At 37.3% G+C, this 26,072-nt stretch overlaps 2 protein-coding genes across 4 annotated transcripts in view; one reads left to right on the top strand and one right to left on the bottom strand.

Moving 5' to 3' along the window:
* Positions 1 to 26,072, top strand: part of LOC134798144 (thrombospondin type-1 domain-containing protein 4-like) — a 179,119-nt gene that overhangs the window by 65,886 nt on the left and 87,161 nt on the right. The window contains exons 3-7 of one of the 3 annotated variants that reach the window (XM_063770481.1): positions 1,362 to 1,419; positions 2,452 to 2,594; positions 16,025 to 16,154; positions 17,504 to 17,606; positions 18,539 to 18,669. In XM_063770481.1, coding sequence (XP_063626551.1) covers positions 1,362 to 1,419; positions 2,452 to 2,594; positions 16,025 to 16,154; positions 17,504 to 17,606; positions 18,539 to 18,669 — 565 coding nt within the window. Of the gene's footprint in view, positions 1 to 1,361; positions 1,420 to 2,451; positions 2,595 to 2,630; positions 2,728 to 16,024; positions 16,155 to 16,361; positions 16,474 to 17,503; positions 17,607 to 18,538; positions 18,670 to 26,072 lie in introns of those variants that run through there. The other 2 variants (XM_063770482.1, XM_063770483.1) reach the window with 2 other exon arrangements.
* On the bottom strand, positions 21,565 to 23,476 carry LOC134798148 (uncharacterized). Its single transcript, XM_063770487.1, has one exon. It carries the CDS (start codon positions 23,257 to 23,259, stop codon positions 21,565 to 21,567), a length of 1,695 nt encoding a protein of 564 aa, XP_063626557.1. The 5' UTR covers positions 23,260 to 23,476.

Raw genomic sequence — 26,072 nt, forward strand, 5'->3', positions numbered from 1 at the left:
TGTTACTTATCCCTGACGCTAGTCCTAAGTTCTATCCATAAAACGTCCATCTTAGGAACTTGATTTAATTTAATTTAGGGTCTTAATAGATACTTGAGGTACTAAATTGTCATTGTACGACCTTGACAAGACTCATTTATAAAATTGACTGTCTTCAGACAAATGAGATCACTTTTAAAATCTACTCTTATACTTCCACATTAAAACAAACACCAATCCCAGTGTCGTAATGATTGTAGATCGTCTCTAAAGATTTCACTGATCAACGGCGGTCGGTATTCTATTAAAGTATCATCGAGCCAATTAATATTTCATAAAAGCATTAGAGCCCTTCGAGTCACGATGTTATCTAGTAGTTGGTATTCAAAGGGCCGAGGCGCTGCCAAAGACGGAAATGGTAATCTCACACGTATTTGACACTAACAAAACAGCCATTTGCAATATGTGCATTTATTACGCGACCGATGAAGAAGCGAGGGTAACGATTTTTAAAGGGAATAATACCCAATACTTAAATACATTTTTAATGGCTTCTAGAATTTGAAAAGTAAATTGTTAAAATCAGTTTGGATAGCACGTCCTAGGTAATTTTAGGTTGGTTTGAGTCGTAGATATGATTAAGGTCATAATCAAAAAGCAGAATAATCATAAAAAAATTGAAATATCACAAAGAAAGAACGTCATATTTTATCGACAGTCAATAAATAAATGATTTTGAAACTTACCTGTTTGCTTAATTTTAGTTCAAGTATTCCATTTGAATATTGATACGATACTCGTTCTAGAACCCAGGAATACAGTCGCTTTGGAATTCACTCATCAATATTATATTTATATACAAATCATATAAGACAATAGATCTCTGAAAAGCACTTTCGCTCACTGTTGTTTACTTGAAAAACAAACACTCCTTTGTGCCTCATACATTGTATTAGTCGATCGTCAGAAGCTTACCATTCGTCATCCGTGACATTGCATAAAGGGATGATAAATTAACTGTTATATTCACAAAGTATTTCTCCTTATATCCAGAATAAAACTTGAACCTTGCATTCGTTGTAATTATTAGTAATCGAAGGTCAGACTTACAGTCGTCAGTTCTGTGGCTGTCGGCAAGCCTTGTCATGAACAGACCTATTAACAGCAGCACTCTTAACCGACTGCCTATGGACCCTATGCCTTTGTAATACGGTTTACGTATTGTCAATTAAAACTGGACGATGATACTGCCAATTTAGTACAACATTTTGTCTTAAGAGTAAGCGCAAATCCAGTATAACTTGCTCCCCTCATCCCTCAAAACCACACGTAACCTTAGGTCAAGTTGATACTGGTCAATAACAGCTTTGTTTATATTTCAGATCTCTTGCAATCTGCCAAAGACTGGTGCAGGCGCAGCTTACGAGCGAGCTAAGGCCGGTAAGTTTATCCAATGTTTTGAATCTTGGTTATAATAAGCAGATGACTAAAGAGCAAGTTTAGAGATCAAGTAACGGGTATTTGTAACGCGGTATTTTGTTTGGAAATAATTCTGAATGCCTCGTGAAATATTGAAAGTTATGCGGTTGTGGTAGGCTAAGACGTCGTTCGAATTCAGAAGTTGCTAAACACACAACACAAGCTCTTTGTATATATATTTTCAGTTCTTAAGCTATCACTCCAGTACAATTTTGAGTTAAGGGACCGTTTCTCAAAAGCTTGTAACTTGTAAAACAAGTGGAAGTCCCTTTCTAGTAAAAGCTGTCAAAAAGTGACTTCCACTTGTATTACAAGTTACAAGCTTTTGAAAAATGGGCCTCAGAAGTCATGGTTGTCACGGAAAAATCAACTACAATTTTCGAATTGACACAAACTCGTTAGACAATCAAAGCTCACAAATTGCATATTTTTTGCCAACTGGTGACATATTTGCTGGTTATATTTGTTTGTTATTTGGTCCACTGACTTGTCATTTTACGTTTTCAAGCTTTCGTTTTCATGCAGAAAAAATTGTTTGTGTTCGGCTATTTATCTTTCGAACATTGTTTCTCAAACAAACACCATACAATATATAGAAAGTGGCGACTGTAACTAATTTGTACAATGAGGCTAGTATGTTTTCAGATGTAATTTGATATCATGAAGTATCAATTCAGAGCCCCACTTCTACAAATTGTACCAGGCCGCTAACGTTGTCAATCGCGAGGCTCCAATTACAGACAAGTGGAATATTTAGAAGGCCGTCAGCTTCGATCAATATAAAAATCATTGGAAAACTTCCCTGTATACGTATCTTACCTACTTAATATATATAGTACAGTACCGGTGCCTCCGGCTATGAGGGGATATTTTATAAATAATGAATTCAAAATCCAAGTCCAAGGTCGCAAGTGCAAATCTCGCCCAAAACGGTATTTTTTTTAATTTTTCATGTAATTTAAACATATCTATACCGATGCCCGATAATTCCAGGTATCCCGAACGACAGAAGCAACTCGAACAAACGGCACGGCGTTCGCCTGGAGCGCGTGGGGCCCGTGGAGCAAGTGCTCCAAGACGTGTGGGGGCGGCGTGTCCGTGCAGGAGCGGCAGTGCCTGCCCAGGGATCCTTCTAGGTATGTGCCATTATTATATGACAATCAATACGTTCGCCTGGAGCGCGTGGGGCCCGTGGAGCAAGTGCTCCAAGTCGTGCGGGGGCGACGTGTCCGTGCAGGAACGGCAGTGCTTGCCCAGGGATACTTCTAAGTACGTGCCATTATTGTATGACAATCAATACGTTCGCATGGAGCGCGGGGGGCCCGGTGAGCAAGTGCTCCAAGACGTGTGGGGGCGGCTTGTCCGCGTGCAAGAGCGGCGTGTCCGCGTGCAAGAGCGGCAGTGCTTGCCCAGGGATCCTTCCTAGTATTACAATTCCATACTAATCGTTCGCACAGAGAGCTTGAGGCTAGGAATGCTAGGATGTATGTTCTTCATTAAAAAACTGGTCAAAAATAGATAGAGAGATTAGACAGACAGTTTCTTATCTTATCCTTCTAGTTCTATGCCATTTTTAATACCACTTACGCTTTCTCGAACGCACTCGCATAATTTCTAGACACTTGCGTTTCATTTTACTGATGCCATTACTTCTTAAGTAGGGAACAATACAATCCACTGAAAGAAGTATAATATATACTTTTTCACGAATCAATACCAAATCTTAAATGTAGCTGTAATTTCATACTGCTTTTGACTTAATTTTTTCTGATGTGTGTTTTCTTGTTTTCTTTCATCTTTTTCTATTAACAGAGAAAAGAGAATGCGTTTAATTGAATTGGGAATGTATTTAATACACGTAACTCGTCGTGCTGATGGCAGATAGCCTTGTTCTCACAATACTTAATGAATGCTTACGGCACATTCCTCACTCGTCTGCTTAGTCTGATCAGGCGTGGCTCACTCCACGATTTCGTCGCTTTGCTACAGGTAGCTAAAAGTACATCCGTTCCACACCAATTTTGGTGGCTAACCATAAGCCGCGCGTGGCGCTGTCGCCACCTAGCGGCCATATCTGTCCTGATCGTTACAGACGCGTTTTGTTAGAGAGTGAGTCTTCTGTGCCTAGTACTATTATTTATTCTGTGGTCTGATGCCGTCGCGGAGTATCGGACACTACGACAAATAGTTGCTAAGTAACAGTTGAGTAATAGTTTCTAACCCTCTTATTCATAAAACTTTACGGGCCTGATTAGTTAAATTATGTTTTATCCCTTCCTTACAAATACATAAGTCAAATGACAGATAAAGATAAACGATTCATAGCTTATGCAGGCTAGTAACGTGTTTATGAATAACGCCATAAGTCTCAGCAATGGTTTAAAAAAATATTTGGCTAAATATATGTAGGTATTTTTTTATGAAAAAAAATCTAATAGGTATGTATGAAATATCATTGTAAGTACTTCAATTAGACATTAGATTCTGTGCTAAATTTCACAGGGATAGGGAGTTCCTATAACCAAAAAAATTACGATCTTATAAATACTTCCATTAACGTATAGTGGGTATTAAGTACCTACTAGTTGTGTAAGTTCCTGGACAAGGAGTCTTGTTCTAGAAACGAAGGGATATTTAATAGAACTAACAGTCTGTTTTTAATTAGTTCAGCTCCATAAAATTAGTTCTGCGTTGAATTTCAGGTGTACCACCATCCCAACGCTGTAACATCTACACACATTAGCGCTAGTGCTAGTTAGGATTAGCTATGATTTTCACTTAATTTTTTATTCCCCTGAATTTATATCGTGTCATTCACGAAGACGCGTGTTTTGAATCGTATTGTCATGTTATTAAAGGTTAGATTTGACAAATCTGTTCATCGTGAATGTCACGATCTATATGGCATTTCATGTGATAGTTTTACAATGTAGTATAGGTACTTTGTTTCTGAGTTTTGGATGTTTTCAACCAACTAGTTTCACACTAATCTTATAACAAGCTTTTTTGAGGCTTACTTGGCAGATTAGTGTCAGATAAATTTTCCCAAATTAGTCATAATTTATTTGTATTTAGTTCTAGAATTATAAGGCAGTTGCGTTTTTGACAAAATTTGTACACACAAAGCGCAAATAACATTAAAATGCCATATTTAAGTTATTTAATACCTACTTGAAAACTTAAACTGAAGATGTACTAAATAACAAACGTCTATAATAAATAAAAAACAAATCACAAAGTTACATCGATAACGAAATCTAAGTATCATGGCACTATCTTAATAGATAATAATGAACCAGAAAACAACATTATTTCCCCAAACAGCCTGTAACATTTACCTTAACGGATATACGGTCCGATAAGTCAGATAAGGCAGAATTATCACATCTCTATTCTAATATTTCAATCGCTTAAAAACGAAATTCTTGTTACAAACAGACTGGCAACGCGTGAGGATGATCAACCGAGATATTTCGATTTTATTTGTTCCTTTGTTTCGTATGGTATTGTCTTAATTGTTTCGTTTTAAGGGTTGAAACATGATGACGTATTTAATCGTTTCAGGTTGTGTTAAGTGTGTTATTATGTATGTGTAAGTGTAATATGTATTACTTAAAATTGCATTGCACGTTATTAGTTTTGTTCGCTAAAATGTACAATACAAAGCGTTATTATACCTACACATCTTTCAATCATGTTTTCACGTTTTGTACTATTCAAATTATTAAGAAGATAATCTCGACTTGATAATAAGGACCTGTTCTACTGTAAGTACTGTATGTCTAACTAAAGAATAGATATACACTGAAAGGTAGATAATGTTTGGCAAAGCCATAGGTATCTATTTCTTCCAAAACAAAAAAAATCCTTTTATTATTTAAAAATGTCTAACAAATTAAAGTCAAAACATGTCGGATATGTAAAGTATGAACCTGAATAATTAGTACAAGTGACAGCCCTAACCGTTTGGTCGCCCGATCATATATCACAATGATATCTAATGATACGGCGCGTGATCGATAAAGTCCGGCCACCGCGGGAGAGCCTTCGCGCCGACGTACGCGTCGATAACCCTACTACGAGTCCTTTAGGTACTGACTTTTAAATAGTATGGACACGATTTTCCGTCTTCCGACAGTTAAAATGTCTGTACCGAATACGGTGAAAATAATAAGGAACTAGATTACCTGTTAGATGCCTGTTTGGTAGAAATTCGTTTGGACGATCACTGTTTTTTTTGCGATAGTATTGTCTTCGGTTACCGCGATATTTATTCATGAATAAAACTATTTAAACGGATTATATCGCGTATAATAAATCTATTACACATCCCGACATTTCGACCTTAACAGTGTTTGTGGTCAATGGGTGACAGCCATCTTAATTGTTTTTTTTTTAATACATTATAAGTGATATAATCCGTTTAAGAGCATTCTAATTAAAGGAAAATATCTGTACCTAAATATGAAACTCGTAATTCTGATACGAACAGATAGAAAAAAAAATCATAATTGATTTTTAAAACTAAAATGACTATCCAGAAACTTAAAAACAAATTGAAACATACCTACGTGCTATTATTCCATTTCATACTTTTGTTTTTGTTTTGTTTATGAACTTCTGCAAAAACTCACTTCGAACAACTCGACATCGTTCCTTAGTAGGGACTCAAACGGTACCGACCAGCCCTTTCTCGACATCTTAATTTAAGGACCACTTCTTCCGCAATGAAAACAGTTGAATGTGCATTTATAAGGTATAAATCCTTTTGACAAATTGACCTGGAGCTATGAATATATTCAATCAAAACTATTGCAATTTTAGCAATCAATCTGTAACTTTATATACCTACTTACCTACTTCGTAAGAGTTTAACCTACTTCACTTTGTAAAGATCGCTCTTAGACTTTGCCTTAGATGACTTACATGCATAAATTACAAACGCTCCATTAGGAAAGCTACATAAATGAGAAATGTTTAGTTGGTCTAATGGTTCGCAAATCGTTAGCTCCATTGATACTACATTATTAATCATAAATTCATCTCTATACGAACCAAGCTGTTCCTAGGAAATGATTTCGTTTTAGTACCTAAATGATCAAGACACGCTTTGATGTACAGTTCGCCTCATAAACTGATAGACAATACTGTCATTCTTCAATTGATCTCAGTATATATTCAACCTACCAAAATTATCGCGATATAGAACCGTGACTAGTAACTAGTATAGGATTAGTCAATGTAATCGGATCAACTATGTAATCTACATAAAACAATAATGTTAAGTATTTGGCTACAGTTTAAAATCTAAAGCAATAGAAATGTATTTGGTGTGTTACAAAACTTGGCTATAAAATATTAACACCCACACCGTCGACCCGTCAAGACAATCAACGAGAAATGCCAATATTTTATCACGGCCGTCAGAGTGAGATGTACCAGCATCCACATAATAAATTGATTCTTTATGTACTTTATTGCAAAGACATAGGGTCCACCGATGCTAAGAGCGTTGCTGTTAGGATTCGACACGACTGTCCCGCCTCATCGACCCACCGGAGTGACACTTTCATTTCACGCACTCGAAAACGCTGTCATCGGGGTTTCGTAAATGTTAATCTTCTTAAGTCTAAGATACTCATAAATATCTTCATCCTCTAGCACAGGGGTGCCTGTATGGCAAGATGGTCGGCTCTTTATCATTTGTCACCATGCCTGTCACGTTCCAACAAATACGTAAGTGCGAAAGTGAAGCATGGCATGACAGGTGATAAAAATGCCGCCATGATAACGCTTCTGAACTCTCTCTATGTTTCTCTTGACAATTGCTTTTGCAGAATTGTCATATCGCCAGGAGTGACAATGTCATTGCGTCCCTTAGTTTCATAATGATCCAGTTTGAATAGGTATTAATAGTATTTTATACAATCGTGATATATTATAGAGAGCTTTTCAGTCGAGTACCGTGTTTAGACAACGAAGCTTGCTGAGTTGTCTAAGTAAGGTACGAGATTGAAAAGCTTGATTATATCACTATTGTATACAATACTTTTTCTACGCGTCTACAAAAATAATACTTTAAACTAGTAGAATCATACAAACAAACCAAACCAAAAGCTAAAATATGCGAGCAGCCGCGATACCTTCATACTGGTACGCGACCCGGCGGGCTGGTCAACAACACCTTCTCGTAACTCATGAGGCCCTGGTAATACTTGCTCCGCGCTAAATAAAATTTTTATACAGTTGTTTTCTCGATTTCGGCCACCGTAGCCTATGGAGACTAACAAGCAACGCTAAGTGGTTTTCGTAGGCTATGGATGTTGCTATATTAAGGGTGTCACATGCGCGTTTCTGACTTATGAAGCAAATTGTTTCTACTATACAACCTAAAATAAATAATTATTTTGAGCTATGGTTTGGTTTCGTCCTCTTGATCGCGATCGCGGCGAGCTGTGTTGGTAAATTTCATTATAGTTGACTAAACTGTATCGAAATGAATATAATAGTTGAGTTGGGAGCCCATACATTAAAAATACCCAATTGCAGTTTGGTATAAGAAATCTTAATTCAAGAATTACAGTCGACGAGTAGTAAAATTAATTATCGCACACTTCACTTTACCACAGCTTCACTGACTATTTAATAGTACATTACTACAGAGGCCGGGACGAAAGGGGTTGCCGGCCGAAGACATATAGACGGCCGAGCGAAGCGAGGCCGGATAGGTCTGAGCGCGGGCAACCCCATTTCCCGCCGAGGTATGTATAGTGCTTTTCTCAAACATGCAATGAAATAAATAAAATAAAAAATCCACGAAACCCAAGTTTTATTTACAGAAAAAACTAAAAGTAAAGTATACCCAAAATATAACCAACACGTACCTATATCATTATCACGCGTATGTTTTACACGAGTCGTGTATTTTTACTACCCGTATATTTTCATGTATCTTTGATTTTTTCGCCTTGTATTCGTCTGACTGTCGTTTTCGTCACATAAGTTTACATAGTCTTTCATGTTGATATCATGTTTCACATACATCGTTGCTTTATGCACGGAGTAAATAAGTATAATTTCCACAGTGTTGACGAATTTGTAGTTACATCCATTTAAAATATGCCACAAAACTGTTTCTAATAAACTGTAAGCCATATTTCTTAGTTTCTCAAATAATAAAATTGCCATAAGCAACCATATACATACTTCGTCTTTGACTTGGCGGCAGAGGCAACAAGATATTAAAATCAATTCTGCTTACGCTGCCAATTCCAACGCCTACGATTACAATTAATATTAATTTCATTATTTCGTCGGAACTCATATTAAAGTCAAAAAATCAACAACGCACCATAAATCCAATAAAACAGAATGAATATTTTTCAACTTTACCTCCATAACAATTTAAAAAATATAACTACGCGTGTTTGAGTAGACCTTTTTACCGCTAACGTTTAGATGAAATATTTTAAATGTTTTTATTTGTGTTGTTAAATTTATAATTTAAAATTATAAAATTATAGAATGTATTATTTATTAAGTTCATGTTGATTTTATACAAATAAAACTGCAAATTATAGCAAACATTGTTTTTTGTTTTTTTTTTATAGGCGTAGTGGCAGACTGTGATTACGAACCATAAAGCAAATACTGCCTCTAATTTTTTTAAATGGATGAATGCCACGATGCTGTGTCACAAATATCTGTGAAATGAAAATTAAAAAAGAGGACTTTGCCGGCCTAGGCCTGTAAGATGTGTATGAAATTCCATTAACGACCTTTTGTCCTAGCCGCACCTGAAACGTCATATTTCGCAGCCTATTATAAGGAACATAACATCAATATTTCATTGCATGTTTGAGAAAAACATATTGTTACCACAGAGGAGCACTATTGTATTCAATGTTACCTCCTCTGTTTAAATCCGTTTATTTCGCCACACACAGAGTCAAAGGCTAAATGCGTTTAAAATTGACCTTACCGCCCTTTTCACGTGGAACATGCCAAATTAAGGTAATATTGAAGATTAAAAGATGGAACAAGCCCGTGCCCGACCGGGTTATCACGGATTTTGGTCTGAGGTTCTGATTGACGTACAATTTGGAGCTCTTTGGCGTACAATGGATTGTTATCATTATGTTTACACGGTCTTTAATCTTTTGTTCGACACGCAATTTTGTTAAGTACTTTATTTAGCGGAATATTGCACTATGAAAATATATAATTTTGTTCCATATCGCACAGAGTGCAAGTCTAGTAAAAAGGTATAGGTAGTAACATTTTATAAACAAATATTTTGTCTGTATTTTTATTCAATTAAGTACCAATGGATATAGAGACGTTGCCGTTCACGGTGCATAATTATCTTTATCATCTTTCTTTATGAAATCAGCATACTTTATAGGTAATAATTTTTATTTATTTATAACTTACTGGGTTCCTACTAATCTTGTAATTCTTGTAAATAAATGTACTACGAAAATTAGTTTCAAAGTTGCAACTACCTTACACACACGTAGGTATGTTTTATTTATAATAAACAATTCTCTTCAGCATTTTTCTAACACGGAACATCTCCGCTTTAACAACAGAGCTTAAATATCGTGTGAAAAATATTTCTCCACAGCCTAAACTGCCAAGTCACCGTCTGCCTAAAAGTCGAATACCGTGTTAACAACAAAACGTGTGTAGGAGTAAATTGGCATTTAGAGGCCCTGGTTAAAATGCTCGTAATTAGTGTTAGGAACTATTTGATGGTTTACGATTAAGTTTATGCGTTTGGCCAACTGTTCAGCCAAATAACAAATTTATTGCGGGCCGAATTATGATTTAAGTTGTGCGAATCGCAAAAATAAATACACTAATTTGAATTTAATTAAATAGGTCAATTGTTTAGTTTCTGGTATTTATTAGCGTAGTTAAACTAATGACGTAATACCAAAGTATTGGTTCTACTTATTATAATTCTTATAGTACATTTTATGGGAAACGGTATTTCTATTCCTACGAGTCAGTAAAACAAATATGTTTAGTGTAGTACTTAAATACATTAAGTACTTACTACCAAATCAACCTCTGAAACATATCTGCTAAAACGCCATAAAGTTGCACTGTACCCAAAAACTCCAATGTTTGAAATTTTCTAATAGATTGTTAGAATTTTGTTGAATGAAAAGTAATTTCAGACCGATAATATTGAAATTCATTAACCTATTCTATGCGCTTTAATAATACAAAAGTAAGTCTCACTCAATAGCCATCATCAGTATCACGACAGACAGATCGATATCAAAACCAATTATATGTAGGCGGCGTATAGACAACGCCACGTCCACGGTTGTATCGTTTTAATTACTGCACAAAAGTAATATGTGACCCCCGTCGGGATGTAATATAGCTAAAACAATGTAATTCTTTCTATAGTGTATGGTATGCGCTTACGCATCTTGTATAATCATCCAGATTAGATACTTATGGAGGTGGTCTTTCCATACCTGTTGAGTTTAATACATTAAAAGTTCCTGCATTATCCAGTAGAAAAAGCTTTGTTTGGAATGTGATTAAATCTACAGATTTTTAAATTAGGCGCTAAAGTATATAAACTCATTTTACAAATTCAAAGTCTAAGTGATTATCCAATATCATTTACGCTTGCTATGCGTGATGACTTGATGAGACAGCACTGTCTTAGAATGTAATTTTTAGGGTTCCGTACCCAAAGGGTAAAACGGGACCCTATTACTAAGACTTCGCTGTCCGTCCGTCCGTCCGTCCGTCCGTCCGTCCGTCCGTCCGTCCGTCCGTCCGTCCGTCTGTCACCAGGCTGTATCTCACGAACCGTGATAGCTAGACAGTTGAAATTTTCACAGATGATGTATTTCTGTTGCCGCTATAACAACAAATACTAAAAACAGAATAAAATAAAGATTTAAATGGGGCTCCCATACAACAAACGTGATTTTTGACCAAAGTTAAGCAACGTCGGGAGTGGTCAGTACTTGGATGGGTGACCGTTTTTTTTTGCTTTTTTTTTGCATTATGGTAAGGAACCCTTCGTGCGCGAGTCCGACTCGCACTTGCCCGGTTTTTTTTTAATAGCAAATACAACGGTACCTATACGCTGGTCATAACAGAAACACGTACTTTCCGACATGCGATTGGTACCACTAGCATAGGATCAGATTTAGAATTTCTATTCCCAAAAGCTTTACAGTCATATACCTATTATTAACAGGTTTAGTTATTTTGCCATTTACCTTGTTTACAAAATGTTGCAACTGACTGCACGCTTGGGCGAATACGTTTGATTGATGGTAACAAAATATTCGACACCGAAAACATCTGACTCATTTAATTTAAGCCCTTTTGCAGCCTGCGGCATCATAGTAATTGCTACATTCTTTTGTCTTGTATTTGCTATAAATTCAATTGAACTGTTGTCTGATTGTTATTAGTGTTATTACAAACTGACAGTGATATAATTGAACATTTCATCTAACAAAGTACGTATTCTGATTTCAATTTAAAACTCGTTCCCTGAAGGCATTTTGCCGCTACCTTTATTCACATTGTAAATCAGGTGTGTATTGATTTTGTTTTCTTTTGTAGTTGTAAATACTTATTTACTTACATCTTAAGCAACATCATATCAATGCTGGACATTCCGCTGGGCTCTGTACATTTAGAATTCTTAGTTCCTTGTAATTCTACAAAATTTCCCGTTATCTCCCTATGTGTGGTCTGGGTTAACAATAAAAGCATCCAAAGGTCGTACATCCGATACCTTAAGGTTTACGGAACAAACGCCAATCAGACGGTACTACCGTTGGAGAAATCCCTGACCACAATCGGATGACGGGAACACGGTCAGGCGGTCAGCTGTGTTTATGGGTATGGGTACATATTTATTTACATATTAACATTCAAAATTTCTTCGTATGCATAATATAAATAAATACTTAATAAATAAATATTATAGGACATTTTTACACAGATTGACTAAGCCCCACGGTAAGCTCAAGAAGGCTTGTGTTGTGGGTACTCAGACAACGATATATATAATATATAGGTACTTAAATACATAGAAAACAACCATTACTCAGGAACAAATATCTGTATCATCATACAAATAAATGCCCTTACCAGGATTCGAACCCGGGACCATCGGCTTCATAGGCAGGGTCACTACGCACTAGGCCAGACCGGTCGTCAAAAAATATGCATTTGGTTAAGTAGTTGCGGTATTTCTCTCACTATCTCACTATCTCTACAGCGTGTATTTTTAATATTACCTCAAATTTTAACCAGACGTAGGCGTTAGTGCTATTGGACCGATATTGCAAGAAAAAAACACGTTAACTATTTTTTTTCCCACACAAAATAATTCAGCACGCAATGTATCGCTACTTTGCCTTACTGGCGTGACGTCACAACTGATAACAGAACTTTTAAACTGCTGTCAATAATAGCTGACATTGAGTTTGGTATAAGTTTGTAAACGTACCCTACGCCCACTTCGTCCAGTTTAGCCATAAATTAAAATCATTTCGGCTAGTTCCTGAGAACTTGATGGTTTTGGAATTGTGTGCGGAAGTTATCGACAACGATTTACGAGACAATCTACGTCAAAACAATTTATTTTCTTTTTTGTGCTTAATAGCTTCATATCTTACCAGCCAGTAAACAGTAATGCGTAGTCTGTCGAGTTTGCTGAAATTAGTTATCTTTTGGTTGGTAGTTTGCATTAATACTTTACTTTAATTTTGAATGAAGTGAATACTCCTTGAACAAACTTTTTATTCAAGTAGGTAGCTATTTCTGTGGTAGGTAGCGGGTTGAAGTGTGGCATTGACGTTGACTTGTCAACCGATTGTTGATTATTTACCATGGTCTAATAAAACATGGTCTTCTATTCCCAGAGTGACACGGGCCTACGTCACAATAACATTGCCACTTTATATCAGCATAACATGTTACATGGGTACATTATACCTATGGTTAATAAGTTAAAATATTTCTTTATAATTTTATAATTTTCATTTATATGTATTTTATCTTAAATTTTACAATAACACGTCATTTTTAATTATTCGTTAGCAATATCTTCCGATTCACGAAAGAAATTTCAGACGTTCGGGTTATTCTGTTTACATTACTGGCAACACAGGATAGCGCTGTCACATTTGACAATTCGGATCTAGATAACTTCATGCCCTGACCGTCATCCTTGTCGAACGCGTAGTTAATTGTTATTTCCTTCTCGCTCAGTGTCAGCAGTCGCAGTGTTTTCCAAACTTTTCACGTCGTAAGCTTGGTAATTAATGTGTAACTGTGAATTCGTTTTTCAAAAGTTTCTCTTGTATAGATAAATAAAGTTTAATTTAATACATTAGATTTGTTTTATTTTACTATGTTTCTACATGAATAACTTAAAATTAATGCCTTTAAAATAATTTTCACCGTTGGTTAAAATTCTCCCACATTTTAAAGTTTGAGAACCTGCAAACAGCATGATGACGTAGGCCCGTGTCAGTTAGGTCATACGCGAATCTCGGAATAGAGTACCAGGCGGAGTATATTATTATACCATGATTATTTACTATCTTCTTTACTGTGCTTAGTAATTTAAAATAATGCTAATGTAATAAATAGAAGAATCATTGGTTTCATAGCAATTTCACAAGAATTAAAAAAAAATTGTAGTATGAGATGAAACTTTATGTGATTTATTTGTTCGTTGCAAGACAACGTTGTAATAAAATGGTAATTATTGTCATGATTGTTTTCTAATAAGAATTCTTTGCCTTTAATTTGGCTAGTTAATATTATTAACATAAATAAACGTTATACGCAATAAGGATTCGGTTTTGGCTGCCAGCAGTCTCATGTAGGAAATACGTAACGATAATAGCTAAACAATACTAAGGTCGCCTCCAGAATCTCGCGAACTAATTTGACATGAGTTTGACAAATAAAATGATACCAGGATAAGCAAAGATAAAATAGTCACGGTATATGTCGATAAAATGATATCGATAAGTAAGATATTGCACTTACTACCCATGTGTTAATTATAAAGGGGTCACAAACGATTTCGATTTATATGAATGTGACGAGACTTTTATCTTTGTGGTTGATTCGATTGTAAGATTGTGTTGTTACCGATCAAATCGGGAGGTGCGGATGCGAAATCGACAAATTTCAATGTTAGTATGCAGGTTTGGGGGCAAGTTGTTTATTTTAAGAACTTGGTTGTCGACATAAATCTAAAATTGGTGATTTAATTTTGTACATGTGGACGATAGATGGGATTGAATACATAATTATTTAAATTCTGACCTAATTGTCAACATAAATGTCTAGTTTAGGGACTGGTCTGTACACGTTGCGTCCACACCACACAAATTAAATGAGAAATGAATTACATTGAACATACGAAATATTTCCCCGTCTGGGCTGACTTTATTTGTATTTTGAGCCAAAATCACTGTTTCCATGTTATCACCTAACTTGTTGCTCTAGCAGCTAGAGTAACAAGTTATGTGATAACATAGAAACAGTGATTTTCTGCTGTAAGTTTCCTAACAAAATCATGTTTATCCAATATCCTTGTCTCTATCTCTATCTCTGGCTGCTGACTGTACCTATTAGTTGACAACATTGACGTATATCTAAGGACGGGCCTTACGGGCACTAAAAATTGTAGTTCAGCGGTGTCACTCACGAATTCGAGCCAATCGTGCAGTCTAACGCAACTAGTTACGACCAATCGCGTTGTAGCGGTGGCACACCGCTGGTACTGGCCCCGTTCATGTCCCATTATTATTGCCCGTAAGGCCAGTCCTTAGACATACGTCAATGGTTGACAAACAACTTCATGAGAAATGATAAAATTAATAACGCAAATATTGAGCACAGGCGGTCTAACCGATTGGAACTTATTAGTACTTATAGGTCCTTAGTTAGTGGTTCTACGAATTTCGTCATCAGCTTGTTAAGATGATTTTGAGTTCATATAGTTTCGCGATCAATATAATAATATCGTCGGTTGAAATCGCCAACCTCGCAACTCTTCGAATGAAACTTTAGGTACCTATTTTTTAACTGTGTCGCCAAAGTGATCTTTAATTTATTAGGTTTTTTAGAATTTATTATTGTATGTATGGTAGTTTGTATCGTAAGATATATGTCTATGAGCTTTAGTTGCCTGAAAATAAATGATATTTGATTTTATTATAGAACTAGCTTCCGGGGCTTACTTTTCTATGACATGACAGGTGATCACGTGATGCTTTCCATAGAAAACGATGCGCCGGAAGCTCCGGCCCGGACACGGCCCGGTCTAACGTGAGTCATCCTTTAAAGTCGCATGTTCCTTATTTCCTTCAATTGAAGTTACGAGGTTTGCAACTTTACCTACTTTACTTTAACCGAAGATATTGTAAAGGAGGTTTCCTAATGCCACCTAGATGTAGCCTGGGATGCTGAATTTTTGTTAAACTTAGTCTTACCAGTATCAGAAAGCTGTTAAAATGCTTTACTAAAATAAAACCAATTTAATTTACAGAATGCGACGCAGTAGAAAGAGAAGGAAACTAATTCGGAGCACGGAGCGTCTACGAAGGGCTCGCGAGATTCCGAGCGGGGATCCTGACTGTCCCGGCCTGGCGAGGCGGTACCATGAGTGTAACACTGAGGTATGTCATATTTTAAAGCTAATCGTACCCTATTTTTAACGTTGGGGAAATACGTTTACGCATGCCATTTGGCCCGGGGGAATCAGGAGCGATAGCAGACTAACCAGTGGTAGGACTACCGTCTAAAACCACCAACGAATGCCGACTCCGCCTTGTAGAGGAGCGCCGCAGGATCGTCACTATCAGCATTCCTGTCTTTTCTATAAAGGGAAATAAGTTGATACGGAGTATGGAGCAGCTGCGTAAAGCTCTCAAGATTCCGAGCGGGGATCCTGACTGCCCCGGCCTGGCGAGGCAGTACCATGAGTGTAACACTGAGGTATGTCATATTTGATGCTAATCGTACCCTGCCTTTTATACTGAGGGGAAAAAGTTCGAAACATGGAACAGCTGCGTAGAGCTCTCGAGATTCTGAGCCGGGATCCTAACTGCCCTGGTTTGGTTAGGCGGTACCATGAGTATGATAATACTATTACTTATTCTGTGCCTTGAGTGTAAGTGTAAGGGTAACATTCCATTTCTGACCGCAGCTCTGCTGTACTACTAGTACAAACGCCTCGGTGTTATTGTCAATTTCCATAGTAAAATGAATGGTAGTGCTGCTGTCGTTGGAAATGGACTGTCACCTTAAAGGTAACATTCCATTTCTGACCGCAGCTGCACTACTGCTCCGACACGTCGATGTTATTGTCAATTTCCATAGTAAAATGAATGACAACGCAAAGAATGCCGAGATAACATGAGTGTATATAATTCTAAGATAACGGCTCGATTCGGAAAATGAATTAGATTTCTACTAGACTTCAACAAGTTACGATACGGATAATTTAAAGATATTTGTAAGATAGATATGTCAAATTTGACGTTTCCGCGATTCTGGAGGTCCTCTTGAACGATTTCGACAAGTTATGACTTATATATCCAAGTCACATCTAGTCGATATCTAATGTAGATCTAGTTGATCTCTAAATCGTCTCAAGATCTTGTGATTATCTCGAAATCCGAATAGGCCTGTAAGTCCCATGTACTCGTAATGCAGGGTAATGTGTGTCTTTTAGTTTTAAGAGAAGGATAATAAAGACGAACTACGAAAAGGTTATAGAGAGTTAAATAAATTATTTATCTACAAGTCGATTTTTAATGTATGATTGTCCAATGACGGAATCTAAAATAATCTCTAAACCATAATATAAGATAAATATCTTTTTTGTTTTCACTGGATATCCACGGGTCATCCATCCCCTTCCGCCCGATCCACATGAACGATTATTTGATTGTTATTTATTATTACAAATGTAACAAAACACAAATATGCACTTATATACATTTTTTCTTGTTACTATTTCCAGCCGTGTCCAGGCCCACTGCGAGACTCGCGCGCCGAACAATGTGCTGTGTATGACCGGCGGCCGTTCCGAGGGAGGTTCTACACCTGGGTGCCCTATGTTGATGGTAGGTGTCATCATCATCTCCTAGCCGTTTTCGCTGGTGCGCTCTCAGGTGACTGACGTAGCCAATCTTTGCAGCAAATGTGCGGCCACATTCGCTGCAAGTCAGCACCCCTCCGACGTAATTATACGTGATGGCCACAGGTGGTCTGGCCTTTAGCTCATCACGCCTAATGTCGAGCTCTGTGCGTCGCCTTTTGGTAGGTGTATTGAAAAGACGAATGGTAGACCCAAAAAACGATGGATGGATTGTGTGAAAGAGGATATGAGAAAGAAAGGAGTGCTGAGGTGACGAAACGAAAGATAGAGGAATGGAAGAGAAAAACATGTTTTGTGGTACCGACCACACATAACGTAGGATAAGGGCAAGAAAAAGAAGAGGTGTTTAAAAAACAAGATGCTTCGTCAAACACTGATTTATTTCCTTTCCGAGGAGAGTTGTGACAATGTCAATTTGTCGGAAACTATGATGATAGTTACCGGGCTGAAAACAACGCTTTTAGTTTGAAATGCGCATTTTGACGCACGTACGTACGGTACGTACATACGGTTTTGAGTGTACTAACTACCAACTGCAGTTTGGAAAAATAAATTGTGAATCGTGAATTAAAAAAAATCTAGGATAGTACCTATAGGAATCCGTGAAATATAGCAGTTAAAAAACCAAATAATTTGGGATACCCTTTAGCCTAAAGTTACATAACAGTTGAGTGATTTATATTGACAGGAAAAACAAAAACTTGACTTTGAATTTGTACTCTATCGTTTTTGATTACCTAATATTTACTAAACTAAATATTGACTAAACATGTCGGTTTAAGTACATGACCTTTGCGTAGGTATTGAATGTGACGATTAATTTGTATTTGATTTTAACAACTAGTCTCATTAATACTATATAATCCCAGTTATCAACCAAATTTTTGTACGTTCCAGGTGACTCTCCCTGCACGCTGAACTGCCGGCCCCGCGGTCAGCAGTTTTACGCCTCCCTTGCCCTCGTGACTGACGGTACCCCGTGCACCAAGCCCGGCTACAGGGCCATCTGTGTACAGGGATCCTGTAAGGTAAGTTATTAGCTTATAGGCCCCGTGCATGAACTATAGGGGGCAGCATAGGAGCCGTCAGATTTTTGGCGCGAGGCGTAAATGTGTCGTTTATGCTTCCGATGTAGCCCACAAGATGGCAGAACCTACTATATGCACAAAGAAACATACCGACGAGAACGGTAGATGGTAGCACTTGCTTTGGCAATGTACATGTGCACATAATATGTTTCCGATTCAGGCCACAACATGGCAGACCCTCTAACGGGCACGGTCGATCCCTATAGCTTATAATCGAGGCTTGTAATTGTTTATAAATTGGGTAAACCATTTAACCCTTAAGGGCCACTAGCACTATCCCACTAACCCGGGGATAACCGGTTAAACCTGGAGTTACCATGGTTACCAGTACAATTTTATTTGACTCTGGGTTAACGGTTTAACCGGTTAACCCCGGATTAGTGGGATGGTGCAAGCGCTTATACATTTATAAATATTACAATCAAATAACTAGGTACCTACCACAAAAAAACACTATGACAATCGCGTCCTACAAATCAAAACCTCCTAACCAATCGGTTTTTAGATGGTGCGGATTTGACAAATTAGTCCCAATGGGCAGGACTCGCGGCGCCACAGGTGGCCCTTCTACCCTTCAGGCACAATAAGACCTAATTGCCTTGATATTGTCGTTGAGATACGACGTTTAGGTTCCGGTGACTTTACACCCGCGCCCGTATCGTTTGTAGGGCCGCAGAAAAAAGAAATGAGTCAATTTAAAAGGGATAGCGTGTTTTTTTGTTTAGGGGCAGTAACCGATAGCGTTAAAAGGCATCAGGGATGACGGTAATCTTACATATTAAGCTTCCTAATGCAGTTATAACAAGGGTAGTATTCAAAATAAACTGAAAAATACGTAGAATAATAATTTGTTTATATAAGGTAGGTTGTACTTAATGTCTCTAATATCAATAAAATCTTTTATTTTACCCATATCATTTAGTAAGCAAGGTCCAGTTTATAAATGACTATTTAATTTAAGGCACAAGACTTATATACTTATACTTGTTTGCCATCGATGTGATATAAAAAACCACAGTACCTAATATAAACTTACTGAACCGACCAACGTGTTTAACCGCCACGTTTAGTTCTGCTACTCGACGGTAGATGGCGATAAAAGTAACATTATTACAGAACTAGTAGTGGGCACAGGCACGCCATTCGATCTTGAATTTAGAGTTTGCTTTTTTCTATATTATTATTTTGTAGTAAAACATATATCATGTAAAATCCTACGAATTATATGGACGGATGGATGGATAAATGGTTTATTGAGACTTTTTCAAGTAAACTTAAAATTAAATAAAATAAAAATAAAACTGCTTAATGAACTCAGATGAAGGGTGCATACATACGCTTCTATTCGCTTCACATTAATTTTGCCCCATACTATACTACATTTTAGCTTTATTTCAGTTTGTAAGGATATCTCTATCACACTACGCTTTAGGCAACTTCTACAAATTGCGTTATTTCTCTAAAACTGACTTATATGCACCTCCGTATAAAAAGGACATGTCGAAACATGTATAACACGAAAGTTACGCCATTTTGGATATCCGTACTCTTTCGCCGAAGTACGCATCAAAGTTTACGCGATTTGAACGTATACGGCTATGAGAATAAGTACTAAACTTGACTGAAATTGAACTGGACTTGTAACATTCTGATTTAATATGGTCTTCAATCCTGACGGCCCTCAAGCGCTGATCCATCACTTGCCTTACACAATGGTAATGATAGTGACCCTAGTGAACAGATCACTTACTTACTTACTTTAAGTAGGTACGGTCAATGTGGCTAATTCCATCATAGGGGCTATTCCGTCCACGGCCGTATATATCTTTGATTTTCAATCGTAGAAAAAAAAATGCTTTGTCGACAAAATTATCAATATTGTTCGTTGTTCGAGAAAAACGCTAGTGGACGGAATAGTCCCTATGACGGAATTAGCCACATTGATCTTAAGTAGGTACTATGAGAAAGTATAGAAAAGATGTGTTTACAATGTCGCATGCTTCATCTCTTTTTTTTTGTTGTCGAATTATTTTTTTCTTTAGGTAGATTTAGATAAAATACAGGCAAGTTTGAAGAGCTTGGGATTTCGTATTGATTCCGCCCAGAACGAGGGTAATTTTCCCTTGAATTACGAAAAGACCATACATTTTCGTAACTCAAAGGAAGATTTTTTAGGACGGTGAAGTTGTGCTTAAAATACCTATTGTACAGAATATGGAACTATCTATCCACCAAATTTTATCGAAATCTGACGACAAGAAATCGACAACAAAATAAAAATCAGCTCAAATAAGATGACTCACGTCACGATCACATTGACGCTGTTTTAGTGATTTATGACTTATGAGATCCACGTTTATTGACTACCAAAATAAAACAATTGTTTTATTGAATGAAACTTTATTAACATTTTCCTACATTTTTGTCTCATTCTTGTGACTATATGAGGATTATAATAAATTAATCCTCATACGTATATGGACTTTTTCTTTTAGGTTACTACTTTTTCTTCTTTGTCATTACACTCTTGTCAGAGTGGTCGTGGTCGTGATATCAGGGCCGGTGGCAAGCTTCACAATCCGTCGCCATTCTTCCCGTACTGTACTGGTGATTCATTGAATGCATTTTTGACTAGGTGTGACCAACGCATTGGTGACCTACCGCGCCTTGTGCCGTCGACTTTTCCTTGCACTGCACTACAAGTCGTTTCACAGATGTATCGTCTCGACGTGTAATATGTCCAAAGAAAGTGAGAATACGACACTGGACGTTGGAAGAAAGACGCCGTTTAATACCAAGTTCCTGGAGAAACTAATACTACCTACTGCTACCTACTTAAAACAGTTTAGCCTGAAATTTTCCTTTGACATTCGGCTTCTGGAGCCAATGATGAACAATCTCAAATAGTAAAATTAAACAACACACCAGGCACATAATCCCTAAAAAAAAGAAACAAGAGCTAAGCTTTACCATGTCTAAATGTCCAGCATCCGTGTCAGAAGAGTTTCTCCTCAGCTTAGCTTGTCTACTGGCAACCGCAAGTTCCTCATCTCGAATGATTTTCTGTAAAATACCGGCTTCTATCAGCCTGCTCTGCGCGGTTTTCATTATTACCCCCCCTCCCCATCGGGCGCGAACAAGTGTCGTGGAATACTCAACACCTGCGGTGCGCTTCAAAATTTGTAAACGATATCCTAACAATATCAATCTTTCATTCATTTGAAGGTATCTCTTACCCTGCGATATGCGACGCACGTTTTTGACTTCTTCATCTAAGGTGATCGTCTCAAATCTGTTCCAAATAGGAGTGCCTTTATACCATTCTTTATACCACTCGATTCCTCCATAGCCGTCTACTAAATGAACAGCATTCTCAACTGTGTCGAACCGCGGCTCCAGAAGTTTCGTCTGCAAACCTTTTACCAATAGCCCATTATAAGCAGTGGTTACCACCATACTGAACCAAATCCAAAGCAAAAAAAGGAAATTCATCAAGCGAGATTTTGTTACATATTCAGCCTGTTGCCCTAAAAGAATCGCTAAGATGTTCCAGACTATGTGGAAGCTCTTGTTGATTGGTTCAATCTTGCTAATGATCTTTAGTAGCACTACAAGCACTATAAATGCGGCACAGAGCAGAACTATAATTATATTCATGAAAGGCACTAACACTTTAATCCAAACGTGGAATTCTCGCTGCGGGGGTCCACACCAAACCAACTCAAAGATGTGAATTATTCCTGTAGTCTGGTATGTCGAAGTATGCCAATCTAAGAGTACCACAGGCGTGAGGACATGGATATTTCCTTCATTCAACGAATGTGTGATCTTTATGTAATTCTCACATGACACTTTCACTGTAGTATTCATGTGTTGGGCTATTATCGTGAACAGGTTACCAAAGATTCCTTTAAAGAAAGAATGTGAACCGTTGCCACATTTCACGTTAAAGTAGGGCATAAAAGCTATTGCCCAGGTCCCCACCCGAGTTTGGCATCCAAGTAAATTTTTAAACTTAATCGGGAAAAAGTTTTCTTTGTAATCCACTTTAAGAGGACTAGTGTTTCCACACTTATTATCCCTGTAAGGATAGTACGTGTACGCTGCAGATTGGTTCTCATTTTGAATCAGTATTATGAAATCCGTAATATAATATTTCCAAGCTATCTCCGTAATATTACTGAGATCTGGGATGGGATTCGTTACAACTGTCACGACTTTGCTCGATGAAGTAACATTTTTAGTTAAATTCGCCACAAATTTATGGAATTCGTAGGATGACGTTACAAAGAGGATCGCTTGTTGTATGTCTATAAATCGGTCCTGGTTCTCGTACATGTGAATTGTTTCTACACTTCCTTGGTAAATTGCCAGGAATTTTGTTACTAGGTCGAAATCAGCTTGTTGCCATACTATAGAAGTTGTCTTTTGGTATTCGAACTCAGAATTTGCAATTAAAGAAGCCGTGACTGCCAAAGTGGGCTCGAACTTGGTTAAAATACTAATTAAATATGGTAGAGAGAAATGCATGGTGAACAAAACCACCACCTTTATTCGACATATGATGACTAAAAAGAGTACTTACCTAGTGAAGGTTTGACTGCATGACAGTAATAATAGGAAGGAAACGTAAGTTTACTGTGCCACGCCTCATACACACGGGAATTTATAGAAAATATAAAGTTACTAAGAGTGTGCCGGTTCACATGGGTTCCGTATTGAGAACTGTTGAAATGTGTATTTCATAGTTTTTCTAATACGTCATTAAGTTTATGGTCACTGTCTAGTGACTAATACGAAGTTTTGTAGGGATATCAAATTAATACCCGTTCATACTGAAGCCATGCATAGTTTATATTAGCAAATTTTAAACATAAAAGAGTCACAAAAACACAAATCTTAAACATAACCGCCGTAACCGTGAATAAGGGGCCCACAGATTACCAGTTCGCCGGACGATATCAGCCTGTCAGTTGTTCGGAGCTGTCAAATTTTCCGTTTAACTGACAGGCCGATATCGTCCGGCGAACTGGTAATCAGTGGGCCCCTTTACAGTGAACCCAAAAGTGACAACGACGCAAAGAGAGGATTCTGAAACATAATGTTTACTTGTCAGCCTAATGTGATGATTGATGATCTACACCTTGCTCGGGTTCATATTTCACATATACTCCTACTTTGTAGTTACTTATTATGTTGTAGGTACGTGAATGCAATAAATAAATGATTATGATTATGAATGACAGTGCAAAGAAAGAAACGCAACTGCCTACATATGTAAGTACAGTCACCACACGGGATTGTTATGCCATTTAGAGTTCTTGCTAAATTGGAAATTCTATAGCGTAAGTATTGAACAACCAATTTAGCTAGGACCCTAAATAGCGCAACAATTGCGGAGCGTGATGGTACATAATATGGTGCTACTTTGCCGCACTCCCTTCGGTCGTGTTTTAATTTATCGAACTTGTTGTGAATTTCCTACTTTTCCCACTTGTATCGTAATGTAATAATAAGTAATAAAGATTATTTAAACCATAAATGGTGCTTTTGAGAGAGAATGCACAGCTTAGTTACTTATAAAAACACCTAAATATAGTGCGACATAAAATAGTAGAAACTAAATAAAATGGAACTAAAATATTTCCATAGGTACTAATTGTTGCCATGTCAACAATGCATGCCATTTGACGTCAAAAATATGACAGTACGTAATGAAGTGACGCCCTCAATAATTTTCTACAATTCCTTGTCGGACTATAACTATAGGTGTCCCTTATTTGAAGGGAAGAAATCAAGGGGATTTCTGATGGTCATCCGCGTGACTCTAAATCTAAATCCAACTTAGGCATTACCCACTAAGGAGGAACTAGGGGATAAATTTAGTAGGTACGGTAGACGTGGGGGTGGGGGACAGGATTTCTACACGGGCTAAGTCGGGGTCAGAGGATTCGGAGTCTGTGAGAGTTAGTCTATGGCCTAACGTGACCAGAATAATAAACTGCCGGACCGAAGGGACTGGTTAAGCTTCGAGAGCTCAAGTTAGGCTGGACAATTACTTGAAACTGATAGTAATCGTGTACCTACTGTATGTTAGTCGGACATTTTATAGTCGTATGGTGGAATTTGGGGAGAATAAATATATTAAAAGAAATGTTTTTTTTTTAACCAAAGTTTAATCCGTACAAACGACTGTACGAAGAGATTATTGTGCCAAGTAGGTAAACGCTTTAAATTGTGTCTCATGAGGGTACGGCTGAACGTAATCTTAGATTGGCTACCGCTGTCTATTTTAAATAATCTGACATGTATATTGTAACGGTGCGTGTAACGAAGCGTTACACTATCGACCTTCATACTATTTCTGGCACCATACAAATTCTAAATTCCCTTTTGAAATTCAAATCCTATTCCAAATTCCATTCAATGATTTTTATTTTCAGTTCGATCACATACTCTGATCGATAAACATCATTTAATCTAACAGACTGTACTTCTCAAGTTTCTAAACACGACCGTTTAAGTGTGATTTTTATTAGTAAACGTAATAATTCATAAGTGCGTGCAGTTCAGTATAGTGCTCGTTTTGTGGCCCTGCACACCTTCCAGATATATATCTACATCATCACCAAGGCACATATTGTAAGTTATTTGATTTCTAACCTTCTGAATTACGAAAGTGTTTTTATACATACCTATCTGTTAACACGTAACCTGTATTGTTACAGGTGCCTTTTTATTTAAATAATAAATACCCCTCATCGCTCTGGATCCTGCCTTTTCATTCCCATCATCCCCGTGAGGCTCCTCTACCTGCCCCCTCACACTGGCGCCACCAACGTGCTCAAACCCGGACCTGACAAGACACCCACCCGCCTACGACGCTGAGCAGCCCGTTCCAGTTCCTCCGTGCCAGCACCTGCTCCTACCCAACAACCGCAACCAGCTGTTCCAGTTCTACATTTTTCCTTTTTCTACCAATTTTTTTTTTTATATTGTTTGTAATTGCTAGCTTTAAGATCTTTTCAAAATTCTAAAAGGTTATAGTCGACCCAACTCAAATTTTCGCAATATCTCTCGGCCTAACATCATTTTATTTAATTTTCTATTTTACAACCAACCTTTTATCTAATCCTCAACCGTTTAACCAAAATTCCCCCCTTAAATAACCAATTACATATACATAATCACGCATCTATCATCATTCATCATCTTATACCAATTTATCTATATCTATTTTCTAATCCCTATTATGCCAGCGTCCAACGCTTTTTGTCGCGCCACGTAACAAAACTCTTAACATAGTGATTACACAAAACATCTATCACATACAATTACACAAT

Source organism: Cydia splendana, chromosome 16 (assembly GCF_910591565.1).
Source record: "Cydia splendana chromosome 16, ilCydSple1.2, whole genome shotgun sequence".
Taxonomy (NCBI): domain Eukaryota; kingdom Metazoa; phylum Arthropoda; class Insecta; order Lepidoptera; family Tortricidae; genus Cydia; species Cydia splendana.